This window comes from Musca autumnalis, unplaced genomic scaffold (assembly GCF_047663935.1).
Source record: "Musca autumnalis isolate F117 unplaced genomic scaffold, ASM4766393v1 scaffold_4, whole genome shotgun sequence".
Lineage (NCBI taxonomy): Eukaryota > Metazoa > Arthropoda > Insecta > Diptera > Muscidae > Musca > Musca autumnalis.
The window spans coordinates 60,472,986-60,492,671 of record NW_027411977.1 but is presented as its reverse complement, the minus strand read 5'-3'; the positions used below and the strand labels follow the sequence as shown (position 1 = coordinate 60,492,671).

The following is a 19,686-nucleotide window of genomic DNA, read 5'->3' as shown; positions in this document are numbered from 1 at the left end:
CTGTCGTAACTTCTTAGTCTCTCGGTAAACCTGTTGGTAATACCAGAGATTTTGAAAGTTTCACGGGTAATCCCACTTCCAAAGCCTAATAAACCGGCAATCTCTGAAGAATCATATCGTCCTATCTCCCTATTGCCAAGGATTTGGAAGCGCTATCGCTGCCATCCATGACCGAACACCTCCAACTAGCTAATCATCAACATGGATTACGAAAGGCTCGTAGCACAACGACCGCAAAATACCGCAAACTAAAAATGGGTGTACCACAAGGTGGAGTTCTGTTACCGCTCCTCTTCAATCTTTACCTTGCGAAGCTTCCTGCACCTCCTCAAGGCATTAAGATGGTCTCCTACGCAGATGACTGCACGATCTTATCATCTGGAGTAGATGTAGATGTAATAAGCGCTAGACTGAATGACTAACTAGCCGCCAGCTCAGCCTTCATGCAGGAAATATATCTCTTTATATCACCGTCGAAATCAACTGTTACCCTTTTCACATCATGTACACGTGAAGTAAGAATGGAACTAGACGTAAGCGTCGATGGAAGAACAATACCAACCGTCCAGCACCTGGGTGTTGTGTTCGGCAACTTACTCAACTTCACAAGACACGCCGCATATATAAAAACAAAAGTCCAAGCCAAAAACAAGGCCCTGAAAGCGCTGGCAGGTACCACTTGGGGCAAACATAAAGAAACGCTCACAGCAACATACAAGCCAATTAGTCGCTCAATTCTGAGCTATGCTGCCCCCGTTTGGACATCGCGTATGAGTGGCACCCAGTGAAGTAAATTACAGGATTTCTACCGGATGTGTTTTGATGTCGAGTGTGGATCATCTACATGAGGAGACGAGGTTACCGTCGGTAAAGCAACATAACGTGGCCTGCCATCTGCCTAGTCAACCCAACCATCACATTGTGATGCAGGATCCTCCTCCACGATACATCTGGAAGGACATCAGGCGCTACTGCCCGGACATCCAAGGCGTCATATCAGACCTCAACAGATTGTCAATAGCAGCAGGTGAAACAGCTGCACACTCGGGCGGTCCAAGAGGCCGTCAACAGATACAGCCCTAATAAATTCCTTAACCAACACCCACCAGCAATCTCTGACAGCGAGAGACAACGAGAACCATCTTGGCACAGCTCGGATCGGGTTATAGCAATCTACTGAACTGTTACCGTGCCATTGGACCAGTGCCCAAGTTGCTTACAATCTCCGTACAACACCGCACATTTATTCTCTTGTCCGAATAAACTCACGGATTTGCGCCCCGTGGTTCTCTGGAAAAGACCGGTGGAAGTGGCCCGTTTTCTACAACTACCAATATTACAATTAACCATATTCATATATTTTCTCACATCACACACATCAATCAACCAACACACACACAACTCACCCCCATTATCCCAATAACACAATATACCTCCACAATAAATTCTCAACACACACTCATCCCAACACAATATCCCATTACACATCCCAACACAATATCCCATTACACATCCCAACACAATAACCCATGCATGCCACATCCACATCAACTATCGGCACACGAATGATTTATCAACAGGGGAAATCAATTGGTTGCAGACAACCTGTTACAACAACAACTAGGACTTGTCGTAGATGGATGTACTACCTCACAAAGTTCGTTGGCAGGGAACCCTCGCTCACTACGGCAGTTGACAAGAATAAGTAATGTGAAGATGGTGAGCAAATTCGAGAAATCCCGACGACTCTTTTCTCTCATACCGGTCAAATTAAGTTTAATATCAACCCCAACAGCACCTAGAAACCTCAACTTCCCATGGTTGATTCATCCTTGACCACTTCAACACAATCTTCGAAGATGAAGGATGGGACGTCGCTGCTGGGAACACATAAAGCATCGGCCTCGACAACGGTTATGTGGATTACTTTGAAAATCAAAACTACTCCAAAGCAGTGGAGAGAGTCAGGACTCCAACCATCTACCTCCTCCTCTGCTTGCTATCAAAGGACTAAGATAAGGAAAGGTACTACTGCCCACTGCAGCAAAGCCGCAAAGAAAAGCGCAAAACGGTAATTGGCTCCAGTGAATGGCATTGATAGAACAGTTCATAATAAAAAAATAAACCACAATGGACGGCTGCTGATCAAAGATAGTCTGATAGATAGAGACATGGTGTTCGATGGAAATCTTGTCAAATCTACACTGTAGAGAGTGTTGCCCCCTATATGGAGCCGAACATTTTTGGTTTGTCAAGTATTTGGCTCCCGAAAAGTATACATTAAACACACAAACGACAATTCTTCGAAAATCTGCATGTCGATTTATATACCTGTCTATAGTACATTTGTTATTATAGTGTTACAATTTTCATCACCGATCGGTATCTTCTTAAAACCTTTATAGAACTATGCATTTTGTTTGTTGATAAAAATATGTTCAATTAATGCCGCAAAATAAAAATTACGATAAATTGCAAATGATGAATACAAACCGTTAGATGGTATATTTGGCACTGTGGGACTACTATCACTTTGTGGTGAGGTGGCTTGATTTTGTTGTTGTAATGTATCAGTTTCAGCTGCTCTCTCCACTGTCTGTAGATTATCGAATTCATTTTGTAACGATGGTGGACCTGAGTCATCCGAATTGCTGCCAACACTACAAATTGTTTCCGTATCCAACATGGCGGAATTTTCTAAGGAGGCAAATCCGAAGGAGACTGGACCCGATGATCTGGGAGGAAGATAGGTAAGAAACAATGATTAGTAGAATAAAGAAGGAATGCGAAAAAAAAACAACTAAAAAGAAATCAGCCTGCTTTGCCGATAGCTAAATACTCTCACTCTATGGTTGTACAAAAGAAAAAAACTGAAGTATAAGCTATATTACATATTTCCAAACAAGTGAGCCAAGGCTATAGTCAGGTCGGGGCCGACTATGTAATACCCTACACCACTACCCCCGTTCATAAGCTTTTGACTAATAAAATTCAAAATATTAAAATTGGGATAGTTTAGCGCCTTTGCTCTGAATGTCTTCATTAACACAGGTAAATTTTTTTTAAACGCATTTAAGTGCATCGACAGTACAACCCAAATAAAAAATGGAAAAGTGGGATGTATGCCAACCATCAATAGGCTTCTTTCTCTGATAGACCCCCATCAAACCCCAAAATTTCGTGAGGATCCGATCAAAATTTCGTTGTGTGATTACACAAAAATGGAAAAAGGGATGCATTACCGACTATTGCGATATCTCTGTTGTTTGACCACCTATGACAACCTACTTCACATCGTTGTAAAGGTGATATTTTCTACTTTCCTTGCCAGGTTTTGCTTTCGATATACCTCCTACAGAAAGGAGATATTAACTTTGAAATAAAACGTTGGTCTTTTTTCCAAATATTTTTTTCACATTCCGACCCCTGAATAATATACGCCCATTATCAAAAATCAAAGGGTTTTTTCCTCTGTGGGACCCCCAATAACACCCAAAATTGCGTGACGATCCAATTAAAATTGCGACCTGTAGCGTGATTTTCAAAAAAGTGGAAAAATGGATGTATTACCGACTATTGCGATATCTCCGTTATTTGGATACCTACGCCAACCTGCTTTACATCATTGTAATGATGGGATTTTTTACTTTCATTGTCAGACTTTGCTTTTGGAAGGTCCAGAACCAAAGCTGTGATAATTGTCATTATTATTAAAATCGCAAAAATGAAAAGTTGTGTTCTATTAGCGGCTATTGCGATATCTTCGTTGTTTGACCACCTACGACAACCTACGTTGCAAAGGTGATATTTTCTACTTTCATTAGCAGGTTTTGCTTTTGATATACCCCTTTTAGAAGTGGAGATATTCGCTTTGAAATAAAACGTTGACTTTTTCTCCAAATAAATTTTTTCCCATTCCGACCCCTGAATATTATGCGACCATCACCAAAATCAATAGGCTTTTTTCTCTGTAGGATCCCCACTAACCCCCAAAATTTTGTGACGATCCGATCAAAATTGCGACCTGTAGCGTGATTACAAAAAAAATGAAAAAATGGGATTTATTGCCGACTATTGTGATATCTCCGTTATGTGGCCACCTACGCCAACCTACTTTGCATCACTGTAAAGATGGGATTTTCTACTTTCATAGTCGGACTTTGTTTTTGGAAGATCCCCAACCGAAGCTGTGATATTCGTCATTATTATTAAAATCGCAAAAATAAAAAGTTGGGTTCTATTAGCGGCTATTGCGATATATTCGTTGTTTGATCACCTACGAGAACCTACTTTACATCATTAGAAAGGCGATATTTTCTACTTTCATGGCCAGGTTCTGCTTTTGGTATACCCCATATTGAAGCTGAGATATTCGCTTAGGAAAAAAACGTTGTCTTTTTCTCCAAATAAGTTTTTTGCCCATTACCACCCCTAAATATTATCCGACCATCACCAAAATCAATAGGCTTCTTCATCTGTGTAACCCCCATTAACCCTCAAAATTTCGTGACGATCCGATCAAAATTGCGACCTGTAGCGTGATTTCCAAAAAAGTGGAAAAATGGGATGTATAACCAACTATTGCGAAATCTCCGTTATTGGTCACCTACGCCGACCTAGTTTACATCGTTGTAAAGACGGGATCTTCTGCTTTCATAGCCAGGCTTTGCTTTTGGAAAGTCCCCAACCAAAGCTGTGATAATCGTCATTATAATTAAAATCGCAAAAATGAAAAGTTGGGTTTTATTTGCGACTATTGTGATATCTTCGTTGTTTGATCACCTACGAGAACCTACTTTACATCATTAGAAAGGTGATATTTTCTACTTTTATTGTCAGGTTTAGCTTTTGGTATACCCCGTATAGAAGCTGAGATATTCGCTTTGGAAAAAAACGTTGTCTTTTTATCCACATACGTTTTTTGCCCATTCCGACCCCTAAATATTATCCGACCATCACCAAAATCAATAGGCTTCTTCCCCTCCGGGACCCCCATCAACATCCAACATTTCGTGACGATCCGATCAAAATTGCGACCTGTAGCGTGATTACAAGGTTTAGATGGACAGACGGACGGACTGACGGACGGACACACATAGCCAGATTGAACTCAGCTCGTCGAGACATTCATTTTGGTATATATAAGTATGGGTCTACGACCATTATTTCGATGCGTTACAAACTTTTTGGCCAAAACCAACTTATAATACCCTCCCCACATAGTGGTGTAGGGTATAATGATTATCTTTTTAATATTTTGATTTTTTCTTTTTAATTTATTGTTTAATTTTGTAAAACTCACCTTGCAACTGGATTTAATCTTGCCCGACTCAATTCAATGCGCTCTGAGGTTGAGCTCATTTGGGAATGCGTTGAGCCCATTAACATTTTCGTACGCTCCATATAATCTACATGATTTTTAAATAGTTCGGTATACCGTTCATGGAGTTTGTTATATTCCTATATATAAAAGAAAGGAAAACAAAAATTTTAAAAAGCTACTCACAAAAAAAAAAAAAAAACAAAAAAGTAAAGTTTATTACCTTTTTTAAATCGGATTCACGTTCCTCCAAACGGCTGGCATGTTCTAAACTATTTTTATGTTTTAATTCTAACATTCGTACTATACTCTCCAGTGACTCTAGGCGGCTTGCTAATTCTTTGTTTTCTTGCTCCGCCAAATCTTCCGACTCCAGCAGCTACAAAATTACAAATAAAATAAGATTTTATTTAGACATGAGTCCTTTTATCTTTGAAAATAGCTTACCTTTTGTTCAGCCTGCTTCCTTGCACTTTTCTCCCGTTCATATTGCGTCACTAACTGTTCGTTATCTTCTCGTAACAGCTCTAATTCTACATCCTGTTCTTGATTTATCCGATATGATGCATCCAGGCATTCCAGCACGTTAACCAGCAAAGGCATTAAGTTCTTTACCACATCTTCATCATAACAATTTATCATGCGTTCAAACTCTTGATAAATACTTCCGGCTAATTGTTGCACCTGTTAAGTGTTTGATAAATATCGCACACACACAACACACGTCAAACGAGAAAAAATAGAAGAAGAAAAAGAGAAAACATACATTTAAGACAAAGTGCAAATATTTACAAACAAAAACAAGTGAGTTCTCTCGCAGAGATTAGATTAAATATTGAGTTAAGTAATTATGTTAATGATTTATATACACTTTAGAATATCATAAATCTGGCTATTATGGACAATGGTATAACTTTTGATTTTTGTTGGTATAGTTGGCAGTAAAGAACGACAATGAAATCAAGTTGATCGAACACGGTAACGTTACAAATAGAGTTTTAAGAGCAGTTTAATGATAATACTCAAGCTAAGAAGGTATACGAGTAGAAATACCGTGAAAACACCAAGCAGTAGATGAAATCTCATACATGGTATAATTAGAGGAACAAAATCAAAAAGATCGGTGTTGATTGGAAATCTATTCTAAGATTGGTTTATAGGTCAAATGTTTTCACAGCCATTTTAAAACTTTATATCTCTGTAAACAGGACCAGAAAAAGTACGGTATTCACACGATTTCTTTGACCTACAACTGCATCAGTGCGAATGCCATTCAGAGCTTCCAGATAGACTCGTTGATCTTTGGACCTCTCTCTTTAAAGATCTCTTCTGACGCGCCTTGGCCTGGGAAAGCCTGCTCACTAGATTGTGACAAGGATTCTTACTGTGGTAAACCCCAAACAGGTACGAATGTATCGCCAATATGTTGTTGTGCTGCTATATCGTCTTCCCATGAAGATGATTCACAGGTGCCATGAGGAGGCACCCTGTCGCAGTCCTCAGTTCGGTATTCTGACGTCGAATGTTGTGAAAAATGAACTTGGAAAATGTTCACAAGTAAATTCCATGTTTTTCAAGCCAAAAATTTCAAACTTCCCCATGGCAATGTCAAATGGCGCCTGCCAACGCGCTGCTGTGTTGCCTAGGCCAGAAACTTATCGCCCAGGCTCGTATGCATTTTAAATAAATAAATTTGATTTGGGTGACGTAGGGGATGGAAGATACCAAGGAACGACCGTTTTTAACATGGCAAAGCCCAGGATTTATCTTGGTCCCTCTTTCATCTCAAGTGGACACTGACCTCCTCGTGGTGTCACCTGGGGAACTGCCTTTAACACCCGTTAAAGGTGGTGAGCTAACATGTGCCGCGCGTTCACCCATAAGAACGTTAAAAACTTGGGTTTGGGCGTCGGGTTAGTAACCCTCCCCTAGAAAAAACTATGAAAAAACGAAAGAAAAGAAAAACGAACCCCAAGCAAGTACTGCAGACATGAGGTGACACCCTGTAGCTGTTCTCAGGGCAGCATTCTGACAGATTTGTAGTTTATACCATTGCGTATCACTTACGTTAGCAAACCACGCTGGCGCCGCATAGCTTACCACAGACCGACCTATCGCGTTGTATGTGGTTAACAAGGTTTCTTTATCCGCACCCCAAGTGCTGCCGGCTAGGGACTTGAGGACCTTCTTCCTGTTTCTCAGCTTATCGCAGATAACTCTAGTATGCTGGGACGACTTATACATGCTATCGAATTTGACCTAGGACTTTGGGGTAGTTTGTGGTCGGAATAGTTGCACCGTCGACATGCACATTCAGTGGGAGCTTCATTTGCGCCGTCCATGTGGTGAACAGTGTGGCTGTTGACTTAGTGGTGGATATTTTCATATTCCTCGCCTGGAAAAACTCTACAAGATCAATGAGATAGGCATTTAGCCTTTCACAAACGTTACCGATATTTACAATCAGTAGCAACGCGTAGCGCACGTGAGAGATATTGGGAGAAAAGGAGAGAAGAGAAACGTCTTTTCCGCAAGAAAAAAGGAGAGAAATGGAAAAGCGGGAGTGTGAAAAAATCGGTATGTACAGGAGCCAGAATAAAGTCCGAAAATTCTACCAAAGAGTGAAACATCAAACAGATGGCTTTGGTACAGGCACATCCTCCTGTAGAGACCAGCAAGGTAATCTGGTAACAGATACAGGTAGCTTTCTCAGGATATGCAAGGAACATTTCTCCAATCTGCTGGTATCCAATAGTAGCGAAGACGGTGATACCACAGATCCAATCCCAGAAGATGGTATAGAATGTATACCGCCCGGCCAAGATGAGGTAAAAACAGCAATCAACCGGCTGAAGAATAATAAAGCAGCAGGAGCCGATGGCTTACCAGCCGAGCTGTTTAAAACCGGAGGCGACGGGCTGATAAGGTGTATGCATCAGCTAGTTAGCACCATCTGGCATGAAGAACGTGTACCCGACGATTGGAACCTGAGCATCCTGTGTCCCGTCCACAAGAAAGGAGATAAGACAGTATGCTACAACTATAAGGGCATAAGTCTTCTCCCTATTGCCTATAAGATAGTGTAAGGGATATTGTGGGAACGACTAAAGCCAATGGTCAACGAAATAATTGGACCATACCAATGTGGCTTTAGACCTGACAAATCCACCATTGACCAGATATTTACCCTGCGGCAAATCCTGGAAAAGACCCAAGAGATGCAGATCGACACATATCACATTTTTATACCCTCAGCATTTATGCTAACGAGGGTATATACACTTTCATACGGGCAAAATGTGCCTCATCGAAATAATAGTTTAGACCCCAACAATTTGGAGTCGATCCGTCTGTCCGTCCGTCTGTCTGTCTGGCTGGCTGGAGCGCACGATAACTCTCAAATGGATAAACCGATTCGGTTCAAATTTTGGCTTTCGTAATATTTTACCCAAACTTAGTTTAAGTTCGAAGATGGGCTATATCGGTCCACTCCTTCCGGTACCTCCCCCATAAAAGTTCGGAAAATTTGTGCGCACGATAACTCTATAAGGGAGTAACCGATTTGGTTCATACTTTGCCTATCGTGAAACGTGTTCCAGACTTAAATAAGGTTTCAATATGGACTCATTTGGTCCACTCCTTCGGGTACTTCCCACACAAAATTTCGGAAAAGTTCTAGTTTTTATGTCCAATCCAATGTAATCTGTGAGAGCATAGCTCGGTAGATGAAATAAATAAATAAATAAAAGTTCAGTTTAGGGTCATCTCTCGGATCGCTTTGATTTGTGTTTTAGCAACTTGTATTCACTGCCCTCCATACGACGGTACAAGTTTCATCAGGGGCAAGTCCATACTTCCTGAGAAAATAGCCTGAAAGTTGCAAAAAAACCCCTATGACACCGTGTGAGGTGGTTGGAGCGCAAGATAACTCTCGAACGGATCCGCCGATTCGGTCCAAAATTTGGCCTTAGTAATATTTTGTCCAAACATAGTTTTAGTTTGAAGATAAGCCACATCGGTCCACTCCTTCAGGTACCTCCCCCACAAAAGTTCAAAAATTTTCAGAACAATTTTTCGTACGGTAGCTCTTCAAGGGAGTGCCCGAATTGGTCTATACTTTACACATCCTAATATATCTACCAGATATAGATCAGGTTCAAATATGGACTATATTTGTCCACTCCATCCGGTACCTCCCACACAAAATTTCGGATAAGTTCACACGGTGCTCTTGAAACAATTTTAAATGGAAGGTGCTTACAACTCGGAAGTTTTTGCGGATTCTGAAACTACAATGCTTATAGATGGGAAAAATCAAAAAACAAAAAAATCGCCGGAGCGCTTTTTAAATAAATCGCGATTTAAGTTGACATTTTAGGGGTTGTTCAGGTTTTCACTATTTTGCTTAGAAACCGCAAGTCCTATCAAAATGGATAGATTGATCTTTATGGCGTTCTCGTCGGTTTAACCGGTTTTGAGATATAAAAGTCCAAATTGGGACAATTCAAATTCAATTTATTTCTGTATCGCCCCCTTATATATTGTGTTTTATTTTTTTTTGTTTTTTGATTTTTCTTATCTAAAAACATTGTAGTTTCAGAATCCGCAAAAACTTCCAAGGTGTAAGCACCTTCCATTTAAAATTTTTCAAGAGCACCGTGTTCACTTTAAGACCTGATATCGAATCACTTTGATTTTTGTTGAATCAACTTGCATTCGCTGCCTCAATGACGATGGTAAACGTTTTTTAGGGGCAAGTCGATACTTCTTGAGCAAACAGCCCTAAGAGCGTAAAAACCCCCATTGGCACCATATATTGTGGTTGGAGATACACTTCCATAACGGTCAATGTCGATCCATTTCTTTTAGTATCTCCTCCCCAAAACTTTTGATCTTTAATCCTATTCAACATTTTTGTCGGTTCAAACGCCCAAAAAAATTGTTTCAATATACACAGGCTGAGGGTATATCTCGACACCCTATTGTATACGTACTGACAAGGAAATGCATGTAATCATGCATGACAAATTATGTTGAAATGGTCTTGTCGAAGCAATATGTTCCCACTAAAAGGAATAAACATGTTAGTAAGAAGACTGCTTCTGTATTATAATTACACTGTGCAACACGAAAATTATTAACCATATTCTGACACCACAGTGTGATAGAACACCAAAAATGAGAAGACACGTGTCTCGCCGTTTTTCCCTATCTCATCAAATTTCGCGGTTATAGGCCTCCAAAGGTTTGAGGCTTTGATGTAAAAAGGGGCATTTAGTCAGGACTATATCTTCCAAACCGTTAGGAAATTTGAATTTATCTCAGAGGCAAAGTTGTAGCTCTTGTCTTAAGGAACAAAAATTGTGAACACATATAACCCATCAAACTTCATCTGCAAGGTCAAAATCCCCATGGTCAAATTTCTTTTAAAAATTTTCTCAAGTTTTGTTATACAGCTTTCAAACCGATCAAATTTGAAGCAAGCAACCAACTACAAAAATGTACCTTAGACCTCAATAAACATCTTTCTAGAATATACGAAATCTGTAGAAACGGATCTTAATGGTCAAAATAGCAAAACAATTGGGATTTTTATCCTCTTTTCTACGATTCTGCTCCATAGATATTAAACCGTTCAAAATTCAGGAAAACAAACAACCACAATAGTGTAGCAAAGGCTTCAGTAAACAACTTTCTAGAATATGCGAAATGTCTATGAACGGTTCTTAATGGTAAAAATAGCAAAAATCTTTTGAAAATATTCAATTTTTATACTTTTTTCTCCGACTCTGGTCCAAAGATACAGTCAACCACAAAAATGTACCTAAGATTTCATTATACAACTTTTTAGAACATATAAAGATTCTAGGAATGATTCTTAGGGCTGAAATTCACGAACAATTAACTTTTTTTAACATTCCCCCTGCTCAGGTTTGGAAATAACAAACTGTTAAAAACTCAAGGAAATTTGAAAGGTTTGTTATTTACGGACCTGAACAGGAAAGAATGATCTAAAATAGTCGAATTTGAGCTTGAAGAATCGTTCCTAGAATCTTCATTTGTTCTAGAAACTTGTTTGTTGAAATCTAAGGTACATTTTTGTAGTTGACTGTATCCCTAATTTTTGGGCGGTTGCGTATCTTTGGACCAGAGTCGGAGAAAAATGTATAAAAATTGGATATTTTCAAAAGATTTTTGCTATTTTTACAATTAAGAACCGTTCATAGACATTTCGCATATTCCAGAAAGTTGTTTATAGAAGCCTTTGCTACACTATTGTGGTTGATTGTTTTCTTGAATTTTGAACGGCTTAATATCTATGGAGCAGAATCCTAGAAAAGAGGATAAAAATCCCAATTGTTTTGCTATTTTGACCATTAAGATCCGTTTCTACAGAGTTCGTATATTCTAGAAAGATGTTTATTGAGATCTAAGGTACATTTTTGTAGTTGGTTGCTTGCTTCAAATTTGATCGGTTTGAAAGCTGTATAACAAAACTTGAGAAAATTTTTAAAAGAAATTTGACCATGGCGATTTTGACCTTGCAGATGAAGTTTGATGGGTTATATGTGTTCACAATTTTTGTTCTTTAAGACAAGAGCTACAACTTTGCCTCTGAGATAAATTCAAATTTCCTAACGTTTTGGAAGATATAGTCCTAACTAAATGGCCCTTTTTACATCAAAGCCTCAAACCTTTGGAGGCCTATAACCGCGAAAGTTGATGAGATAGGGAAAAACGGCGAGACACGTGTCTTCTCATTTTTGGTGTTCTAACACACTGTGAAGTCAGAATATGGTTAATAAAACATGACTCAAAAAATTACACACAGTGTTATAATAGATTTTACTTAATTGAAAAAAAGATATTTTTACTTTTTTCGCCACAGAAATTCTATAAAGTTAAAAAATATTTATAATGACAATATCAAACAATTTGAAATATTCAAATATTTTTTGACCACAATATTAAATAACAGTATCACAGTCAGCCAGTCAGTATTTGCAGTAGTGTCAAAACCACGAATTGAAATCAAAACATTTGCTTGTGAATGAACTGAAATGAATCAGCAAGCAAAACTTTGGCTCACAAATGTTTTGAATGAAATACGTTTCTATGAATCTGAGTGTCTCAAAGATGGTTGCATTTTGATAATGAGATGCCAGAATGTCTAACATGGAAAAGGGTTCTACAAAAGGGGTGACAGATCTAAATTGTGGAATACTTATTTTAAACCAAAATTGTCCTAATTTTTGGACTATGAAAATCATATGTCCATCTACTGTCTACCTAATCTAATATTAATTTATATTTCATTAAAAAATACGGCACCTCAATTGTATAAACCCTTTATATGTGCTTTGTGGAAATTGAAAACCTTTACCACCACATTAACACCTGTTGTCGTCGTCGTCGAAATAGCTGAATTATGAATATATTTTGACATTCAAATGCGAAATAAAATACATACGGCGAACGTCTAAGATGTTAAGGGTATCATGGGAAAAAAACTTAAACGTCAAATCACATCTCTACACACAGACCAAAGTGTTCAGAGTATAAATGCATATCATCATCGTCGGCAGCTGCTCAAATGGTTAGTTTCCATTACACCATGAGACAATGTATCTTTTTAACGTGTTTTTTGTATTTTAAATCAAATTTAGTTACACTTATGTACATCAACTACTACTACTGCTGCTGGTGGAAGCAGCGAAGGGTGCAATTGTACAGAGCAACTTGACCTTGATTTCAAAAACATACAAACGAACACAAGTAGTTTTGAGTTGCAGCACTACAAAACTAGTTTGGAGTTGTTTTTGTTGTTGTTAATATTCAAATAAACCACTAATGGTAAATAAAACACCCAACAAATATTTAACGAATTTTAAAAGTATTTTACAAAACTTCAAAATGTTTGGATGAATTTCATAAAATAATTACATGTACTGATTTATATTGTCTGAATTGGGTAACAATATAAAGTAAATTACCTCTTTTAGCCCACCGGATGCCTCCCCAGTTTGCGGCTAGTGGAATGTATAATTACTGGTAGTTGCGAAATTAAATAACTGGCGCGGGCATTTGGGAAGAATATCGGAGTAAATCTCCGAGTGAGTAAGAATTCCTTCTGAGGAATGATAAGACAGAAGGAGGCGATGGCCTACCAGCCGAGCTGTTCAAAATTGGAGGCGACACGCTGATAAGGTCAGTTAGCACCAGGAAAAACCCGTACCCCAGGGACGTAAGCAGGGGGGGGGGGGGGGGGGCACGGGGACAAATTTGTTGCTAAACAGTATGAGAAAATAATGAAGACAAATGAATTTTTGTGCGTCACTTGATTTTTACTTATCATTACCGAAGTATAATTGTAACCTCAGACTTTAGATTACGAGATTATATACACTAGGATTGTATAGATTTCATCAAAATAATGATTTAAGACTTCACATACGTTTGGACGATATTCGTTTCAGCCAAGATGGAAGTACCTACCACCGCCCGTCCGTCTGTATCTCTGTGGGTCTGGCAGGTTGGAACTCATGATAACTCTCGGTCCAAGTTATGGATCTCGTAATGTTTTGTCTAAATTAAATTTAAGTCATATCGCTACCTCCGCCATAAAAGTTCAAAAATGTTCACTAAAATGGTAAAAGGGACTAACCGATTCGGTCTAAAATCGAACCTAATATGGTTCGCAGAATTACTTCCAAAAGTACATCAAGTTCCAAGAGAATATGTTTGGACAACGTCTTCAGGTCTGTTATACAAGTCTAACATAACTGCAGTTTAAAGACTGTTCGATGATTCTTTGGACATTTTGTAGTCTTGTTTACAGCGATATCCTACTTTTCGTGGACAAGTTTATGCTTCCTGACAAAGCTCTAAACACTACGGTGGCCAACTAAAAGGCTTATGGGCGCGGCAGCTATCGAGAGGAGTGTCTCTCAAATAATTATTAGTGAATAATTATGTGGGGTTCAATAAGGATCGATTGTTATTTGTCAAAACTATATAGAACTAAGTCCATCAAAGTGTTTGTCATCGAGTCCAAAAACTTCTAACGGTACAATTAAGAAAACAAATTATAACGCTTCTTTTGTAACATAATATTAAAAGTAAAAATAATCCTGGTATCAGAATCTATCTCTTTCGGTAAATAACACTGTGCAACATTTTTAAGGTAATCTTGTGCAAATAATTTGAAGTGAGGATTTTTTGAAAGTACAGACCCAAAGTACAGAAGCCCTAGTTCCGTTTTGTTGAGTCAGATACAGCTGGATTTTATCTAAACATCTAAACATTATTAAATGTCGACTTTTTAAACAACTCGGGGCTATATCTCTGAAACCAATGCAATCTTCTGCTGACCTTTGCAGCAAATTTGTAGATAAGGGCCAAAATAAAATATTTGGAGAAATGAAAAAAAAAATTATAATATATCTAAAAATTCCATAACTTTTATACATTTCGCACCATATCTCCAAAACTGTTAAATTTTTCTTAATGTTTTCATTTGGAAACATATCAACGACAGCCAATATTCTTAAAAATTAGGCTAAGATCATCGAAATAGTGAAAATCTTGCTATAGCAAAGACAACGGCAATTCTTTGTTGTTGTAAAATTCTGCGATAAACCATAACGTGGACCTGTATGATTAAAAACTTCAATATACTTCAATAAATTTTATATGGCGACATTACCGAACGTGGCCCGATATTGTCTAATTTCAATTCTAAATATCCTACTCTGTAAATATTTAACAATGCCAAATCTTTTCCACTAATAAACTAGTTGTTTTAAAATGTTAAAACAACAACAATGGGATTAAGCCAGACTATTTTGAAAAAACAAAATTGCAAACGCTATCCCAATAAAAAAAACGCCACAATGTTTCTAATTTAAAATTGTATCCTTAGTCCCAATTTACAATTTACATTAAACGATTTTTCTTGCGGCAATTTTTCTCGTTCTCTTTTAAACTTGCCTCTTGCGTTTATACAGGCAATTCTGTTTCTGCAAGTTTTGTTTTCAAAACAATGAAAATAATGTCAAAAACGAAAAATATAAAAGGAATTGCCTGAAAATTGCCGGTACGAGCAATTTTTTTCCACTTCCATACCCCTTACGTGTCTCTCCCACAAACTGAGACTTGCCACAAGTAAACTCGCCTAATGTAAATTGGGACTAAATATTATGAATTCTTTCTATTGAATTTATATACTTTGTACCATTATTTCATATAAAATATAGAATAGAATATAGAATATGTGCCAAAATTTCCAGTCCATCGGACAAAAATTTACCGAGTGTTTACCTTGTGTTTTGTATGTAGCATAGAAACTAAAAACGTCTTTTACTCGAAGAGGCACTTTATATGTTTTTGTGGGACTATTGTACACATAAATCATGTGCTTAACCGAGAGAGTCTTAAAAAAACTGCTGACGGAGTCAGAAAAAATATCAATTTTGTACGGTGTTTTGTTTTTGTTAAAATCGAAATTTTGATTTTAACTGTTCAAAATTTTTAAGAATTGATTTTTTTAATTCTTTTCTCAATAATGGACAAGATTATTAGGTTCGTAATGATCCCACATCGGTTTATTCATTTTCAAACTACAGTGGGTACCGCAAACTGCTTTAGTAAAAACAGTGCTTTATAAGAGGGCATTTTAATGTAAGATTTAAAAAAAAATAATAGAAGGTAACTTAAGGTTTAATAGATTTTTTATAAAAAATGCATGGAAATGGCTTTTCTCATGCTTAAAAGTGGCCGTAACCCCTTAAAATAGCTTTACGTAACGCTACACAACATTTGAATTTTTCATGATTTTTGGTCAAGCTGGGAGATCAGTCAAAGAAGTAGCTGACGCCTTTATGAAGGTCAAAGGAGAATCTGCTAAAGTGCGCCTGGCAGTAAACTGTGACAAGACCAAGCTGATGGTATCGACGTGAAATGATTGGTTTGTTTGAGAGAAACAACAGAAACACATCGAAAGATCTACAGGCCAATATACGTTGCCGGTGAATATCGACGTCACATGAACCACGAGCTGTATCGGCTATACAACCATATCAGTATAGTTAAACGAATAGAGATACAACGACTGCGTTGGCTAGGCCATGTCATAAGAATGAGCGATGATGAAACCACTAAAAAGGCGTATAACTACGCATGGCGTAAATAAGTGGAAGACAAGGTCGAAAAGCGCAATATTGCAAATTGGAGAAATAAAGCAACAAATAGAGAGGAATGGAAATGTTTTTTTAGCTCGGCTTATAGGACAAAATTCTGTAGGTGGCCAAGAACTATTTTCGATGAAAATGTCAAAACAATCCTGCAACGGCCCTTAAACTGCACCTAAGCGAACATTTGTGAGGGAAGGAGTTGTCCGATATACCCCCATTATTACAAGTATTCTTTTGTTATATTTTGGATCTACTGAACAGATTTAGAGCGTTCCGGTTAACTTAAAGTTAAAAGTGATGATTGAATTCCAAGGGGGAGCTTCTTGGTATTAACTTTCAATGTAAAAATTATATTTTTAATGCGTCCAAATTGGTTTATTTTGCGTTTTGATGTTCATCAGATAGAAAAAGAACACATATAATAATGGCCCATAGTCTATTTTCGAACATGATTTAAATTTGAGAGAAATTTTACGGTGGCTCTCACCACACATTTTGTCACCGTAGGATTTTTAAGCTTTTGGACCAAATATCTGGAAGCATGACACATGACCACAAAAAACATTATATCGCTGTAAACAAGAGAACAGAGTGTACCTTCGATAAAAACGGTCCTCGAGCAGCCCTTAAACTACACTTAAGCGAAATTTTTGAACTTTTGTGAGGGAGGTACCCAAGGTTGTTGCCGATATAACCTTCTTGTGTAATTTTGGAAGAAAATCAGCCAAATTAGAATATTCAATTTGTAAGCAATCGTGGTCATCAATATTATTAGTCTGTGCCGCCATAAATTTTAAAGCTTTTGGTTCATTATCACATGAAGTATGAACTTGCAAATTGTACCGTTGTAATAGGGGCTGCGAGGACAGCCTTCTGAAAAAATGTCAAAACGATCCGGGACACGAGGTAGTGTACAGATAAAATACATCTTCCAACTTGATCTATGTTTGGACATATAAGTAATATTCTTAGTCTAAATTCTGGAGCGAATCGGTTGATCCATTCGAGAGTTATCGTGCGCTCCAACCAGCCAGACTGACGGCGTTAATAAATTCCAAATTATCTGAAACGGATTTCGTCCAAACGTACTTGGGGTCTAAAAATATTACTACTATTTTATTAAGTGAGGTCAAGTACGAAGGTTGCACGATAACTTTCTGGCCTATTAATGAAAACCCGAATATTTATTATCAAAAATGGGCTTATTGTTTTCTTAAGTAGTCTCCAGCATGATTTAAGCACTTTTTCATGCGCTTAAACCAATTGTAGAATCACTCGGGTATGTTCTGAGACACACTCCACCTCTCACTTCATGCCTCAAGCATATTGTTCACCACATTTACTTCTATTTATTGCGAATTTCTTGGGGCTAAAATTCATTAGGGTATTTAAAAAGAAAAGTACACCCTATTCCATCCATAAAATACTCGAAAAATAAGCGTAAACGGGGTGAACAAAATGCTTGACGTGTGAAGTGAGAGGTGAAGTGAGTCTCAGAACATACCCGACTTTTCCACTGCGATTGAGACACCTCAAAAACATGATTTTTGAACTCATTTACAACACCTTATGGCGACGAAAATCGTTGACCACGCAATTTTTTTCTTGAAACAAATGAAGTTATTGTGTGCCAAGTCACGTTTTGTCCCGTCAAAAAAGCGCTGGTTTAACCCAATCCCTGTGGAAGATTTTAGGACAAATTATAAAATTTCACTTTATTGTGCTTTTAGGGCATGAAGTGGAACTCGAATGACCGAAAGATAAGAGCAAATCGACAGCGGGATTCCTTTAAAACTAGAAAATACTAATATTAATATAAATATGTTCAATTTGTGGATTTGATATCCTATAGAGTAAACTACTACAAGCCTTACAAGTGGTACCACCTCAGGGATTGGGTTAAATTGAGAGTTCACATTGTCATGGTGCACAATAATTCGTATTTTCGAATTTCTCAGGAGACTTCAGACAACCAAATGGTGTACCCCTAAAAATTAACCGTCCTACGTTGTTCAAGTTGTATATTCGCCACACGGTCAGTTTTGCCGAATAAACAGACAGCCATTTGCTCCGAAGTGCTTCTTTTTTCCATTAAAAACTTTTGTTAGATTTGGTTCACCTTCGAAGACCCACACGTTCGATTGCTGTTTTGTTTCGGGCTCATACGCATAGACATCGTCTGAAGCACCGCGATCGTATTTATTCACAATTTCTTTGCACCAATGGACAAGAGACTTTTTTTTTTTTTTTTTGAGCGATTGTCAAATTGTGTTGGATCTAACGATAAACCCTCATTTGTGCTGCCATGTGTTCATACAATATCAAATGTTAGTTGGTGAAAGAAATGCCCAAGAATGCCTCTATCTTACGGTATATAATATGGCGATCTTGCATTATCCGTTCACGCACGGCTTAACTTTTTTTCTGTCAGGCTGTATGGCGGATGACCGGTTTTTCACGACCCTCACGACCTTCGTTTATAGCGAATGTCGGCCATGATTGAACTCATTAAAACAGTTTTTCATAGTGCTATAGGATGATCTTTTATCGGCATTCAATGATTTGATTTTTTCGACGCACACTTGCAAGGCTAAAAACAGTCTAACTTTCCAAAAAAAATGTCAAATGGCACCTAGAAACACCCATTGTAAATAATAAAATAATAATAATCCACTTGCTGATAACGACCAGTCATAACGGTCAAAATTAATCTGAAATAGATCAGATATTCACCGACATTATTTTGCCTCTATTGGTCTACGTTAAAAAGTGTATCGAACATATGTATACATTGGTATAGAATAAAAGGCTGACTTCCGAAACGTACCAACACATTGCAATTTTTAGGTTTCGTGTCAATATATCAGTGTATTCCTTGAAAATGCAACTACAAATCCATCAGAAACCAGAAAAAAAGTATCAGTCGGCTTGGCCGACAGAGATATACCCTCAGCATGTGTGGATTGAAATACCTTTTTCCCAAAAAAAAATTATGTATTTAGGGGGGTTTTCAAAATGTTGGCCGTATGCACCGACAAAAGTATGGATAGGATTAAAGCTCAAAAATTTGCTGGGATACCGAAAGATAGGGCTTTTTTATCACACTAGCCTGTGAAAAACATAATATAGCTATATTCGGTAATATATTCGGTTCGAGCCTTCCAGGCACTACAT

At 37.8% G+C, this 19,686-nt stretch overlaps 1 protein-coding gene across 21 annotated transcripts in view; it reads right to left on the bottom strand.

The window, feature by feature from the left end:
- The window catches only part of syd (JNK-interacting protein syd), a 76,918-nt gene that overhangs the window by 33,704 nt on the left and 23,528 nt on the right, over nucleotides 1-19,686 (bottom strand). For all 21 annotated transcript variants that reach the window (XR_012412660.1, XR_012412661.1, XR_012412662.1 and 18 more), the window contains 4 exons: nucleotides 5,768-6,004; nucleotides 5,544-5,699; nucleotides 5,303-5,460; nucleotides 2,494-2,735 (listed from right to left, as the gene is read on the bottom strand). Coding sequence is in view for 18 of the 21 variants with exons in the window: in XM_073984088.1 (XP_073840189.1) it covers nucleotides 2,494-2,735; nucleotides 5,303-5,460; nucleotides 5,544-5,699; nucleotides 5,768-6,004 (793 nt within the window). In the remaining 3 variants the exon portion in view is untranslated. The remainder of the gene's footprint in view (nucleotides 1-2,493; nucleotides 2,736-5,302; nucleotides 5,461-5,543; nucleotides 5,700-5,767; nucleotides 6,005-19,686) is intronic.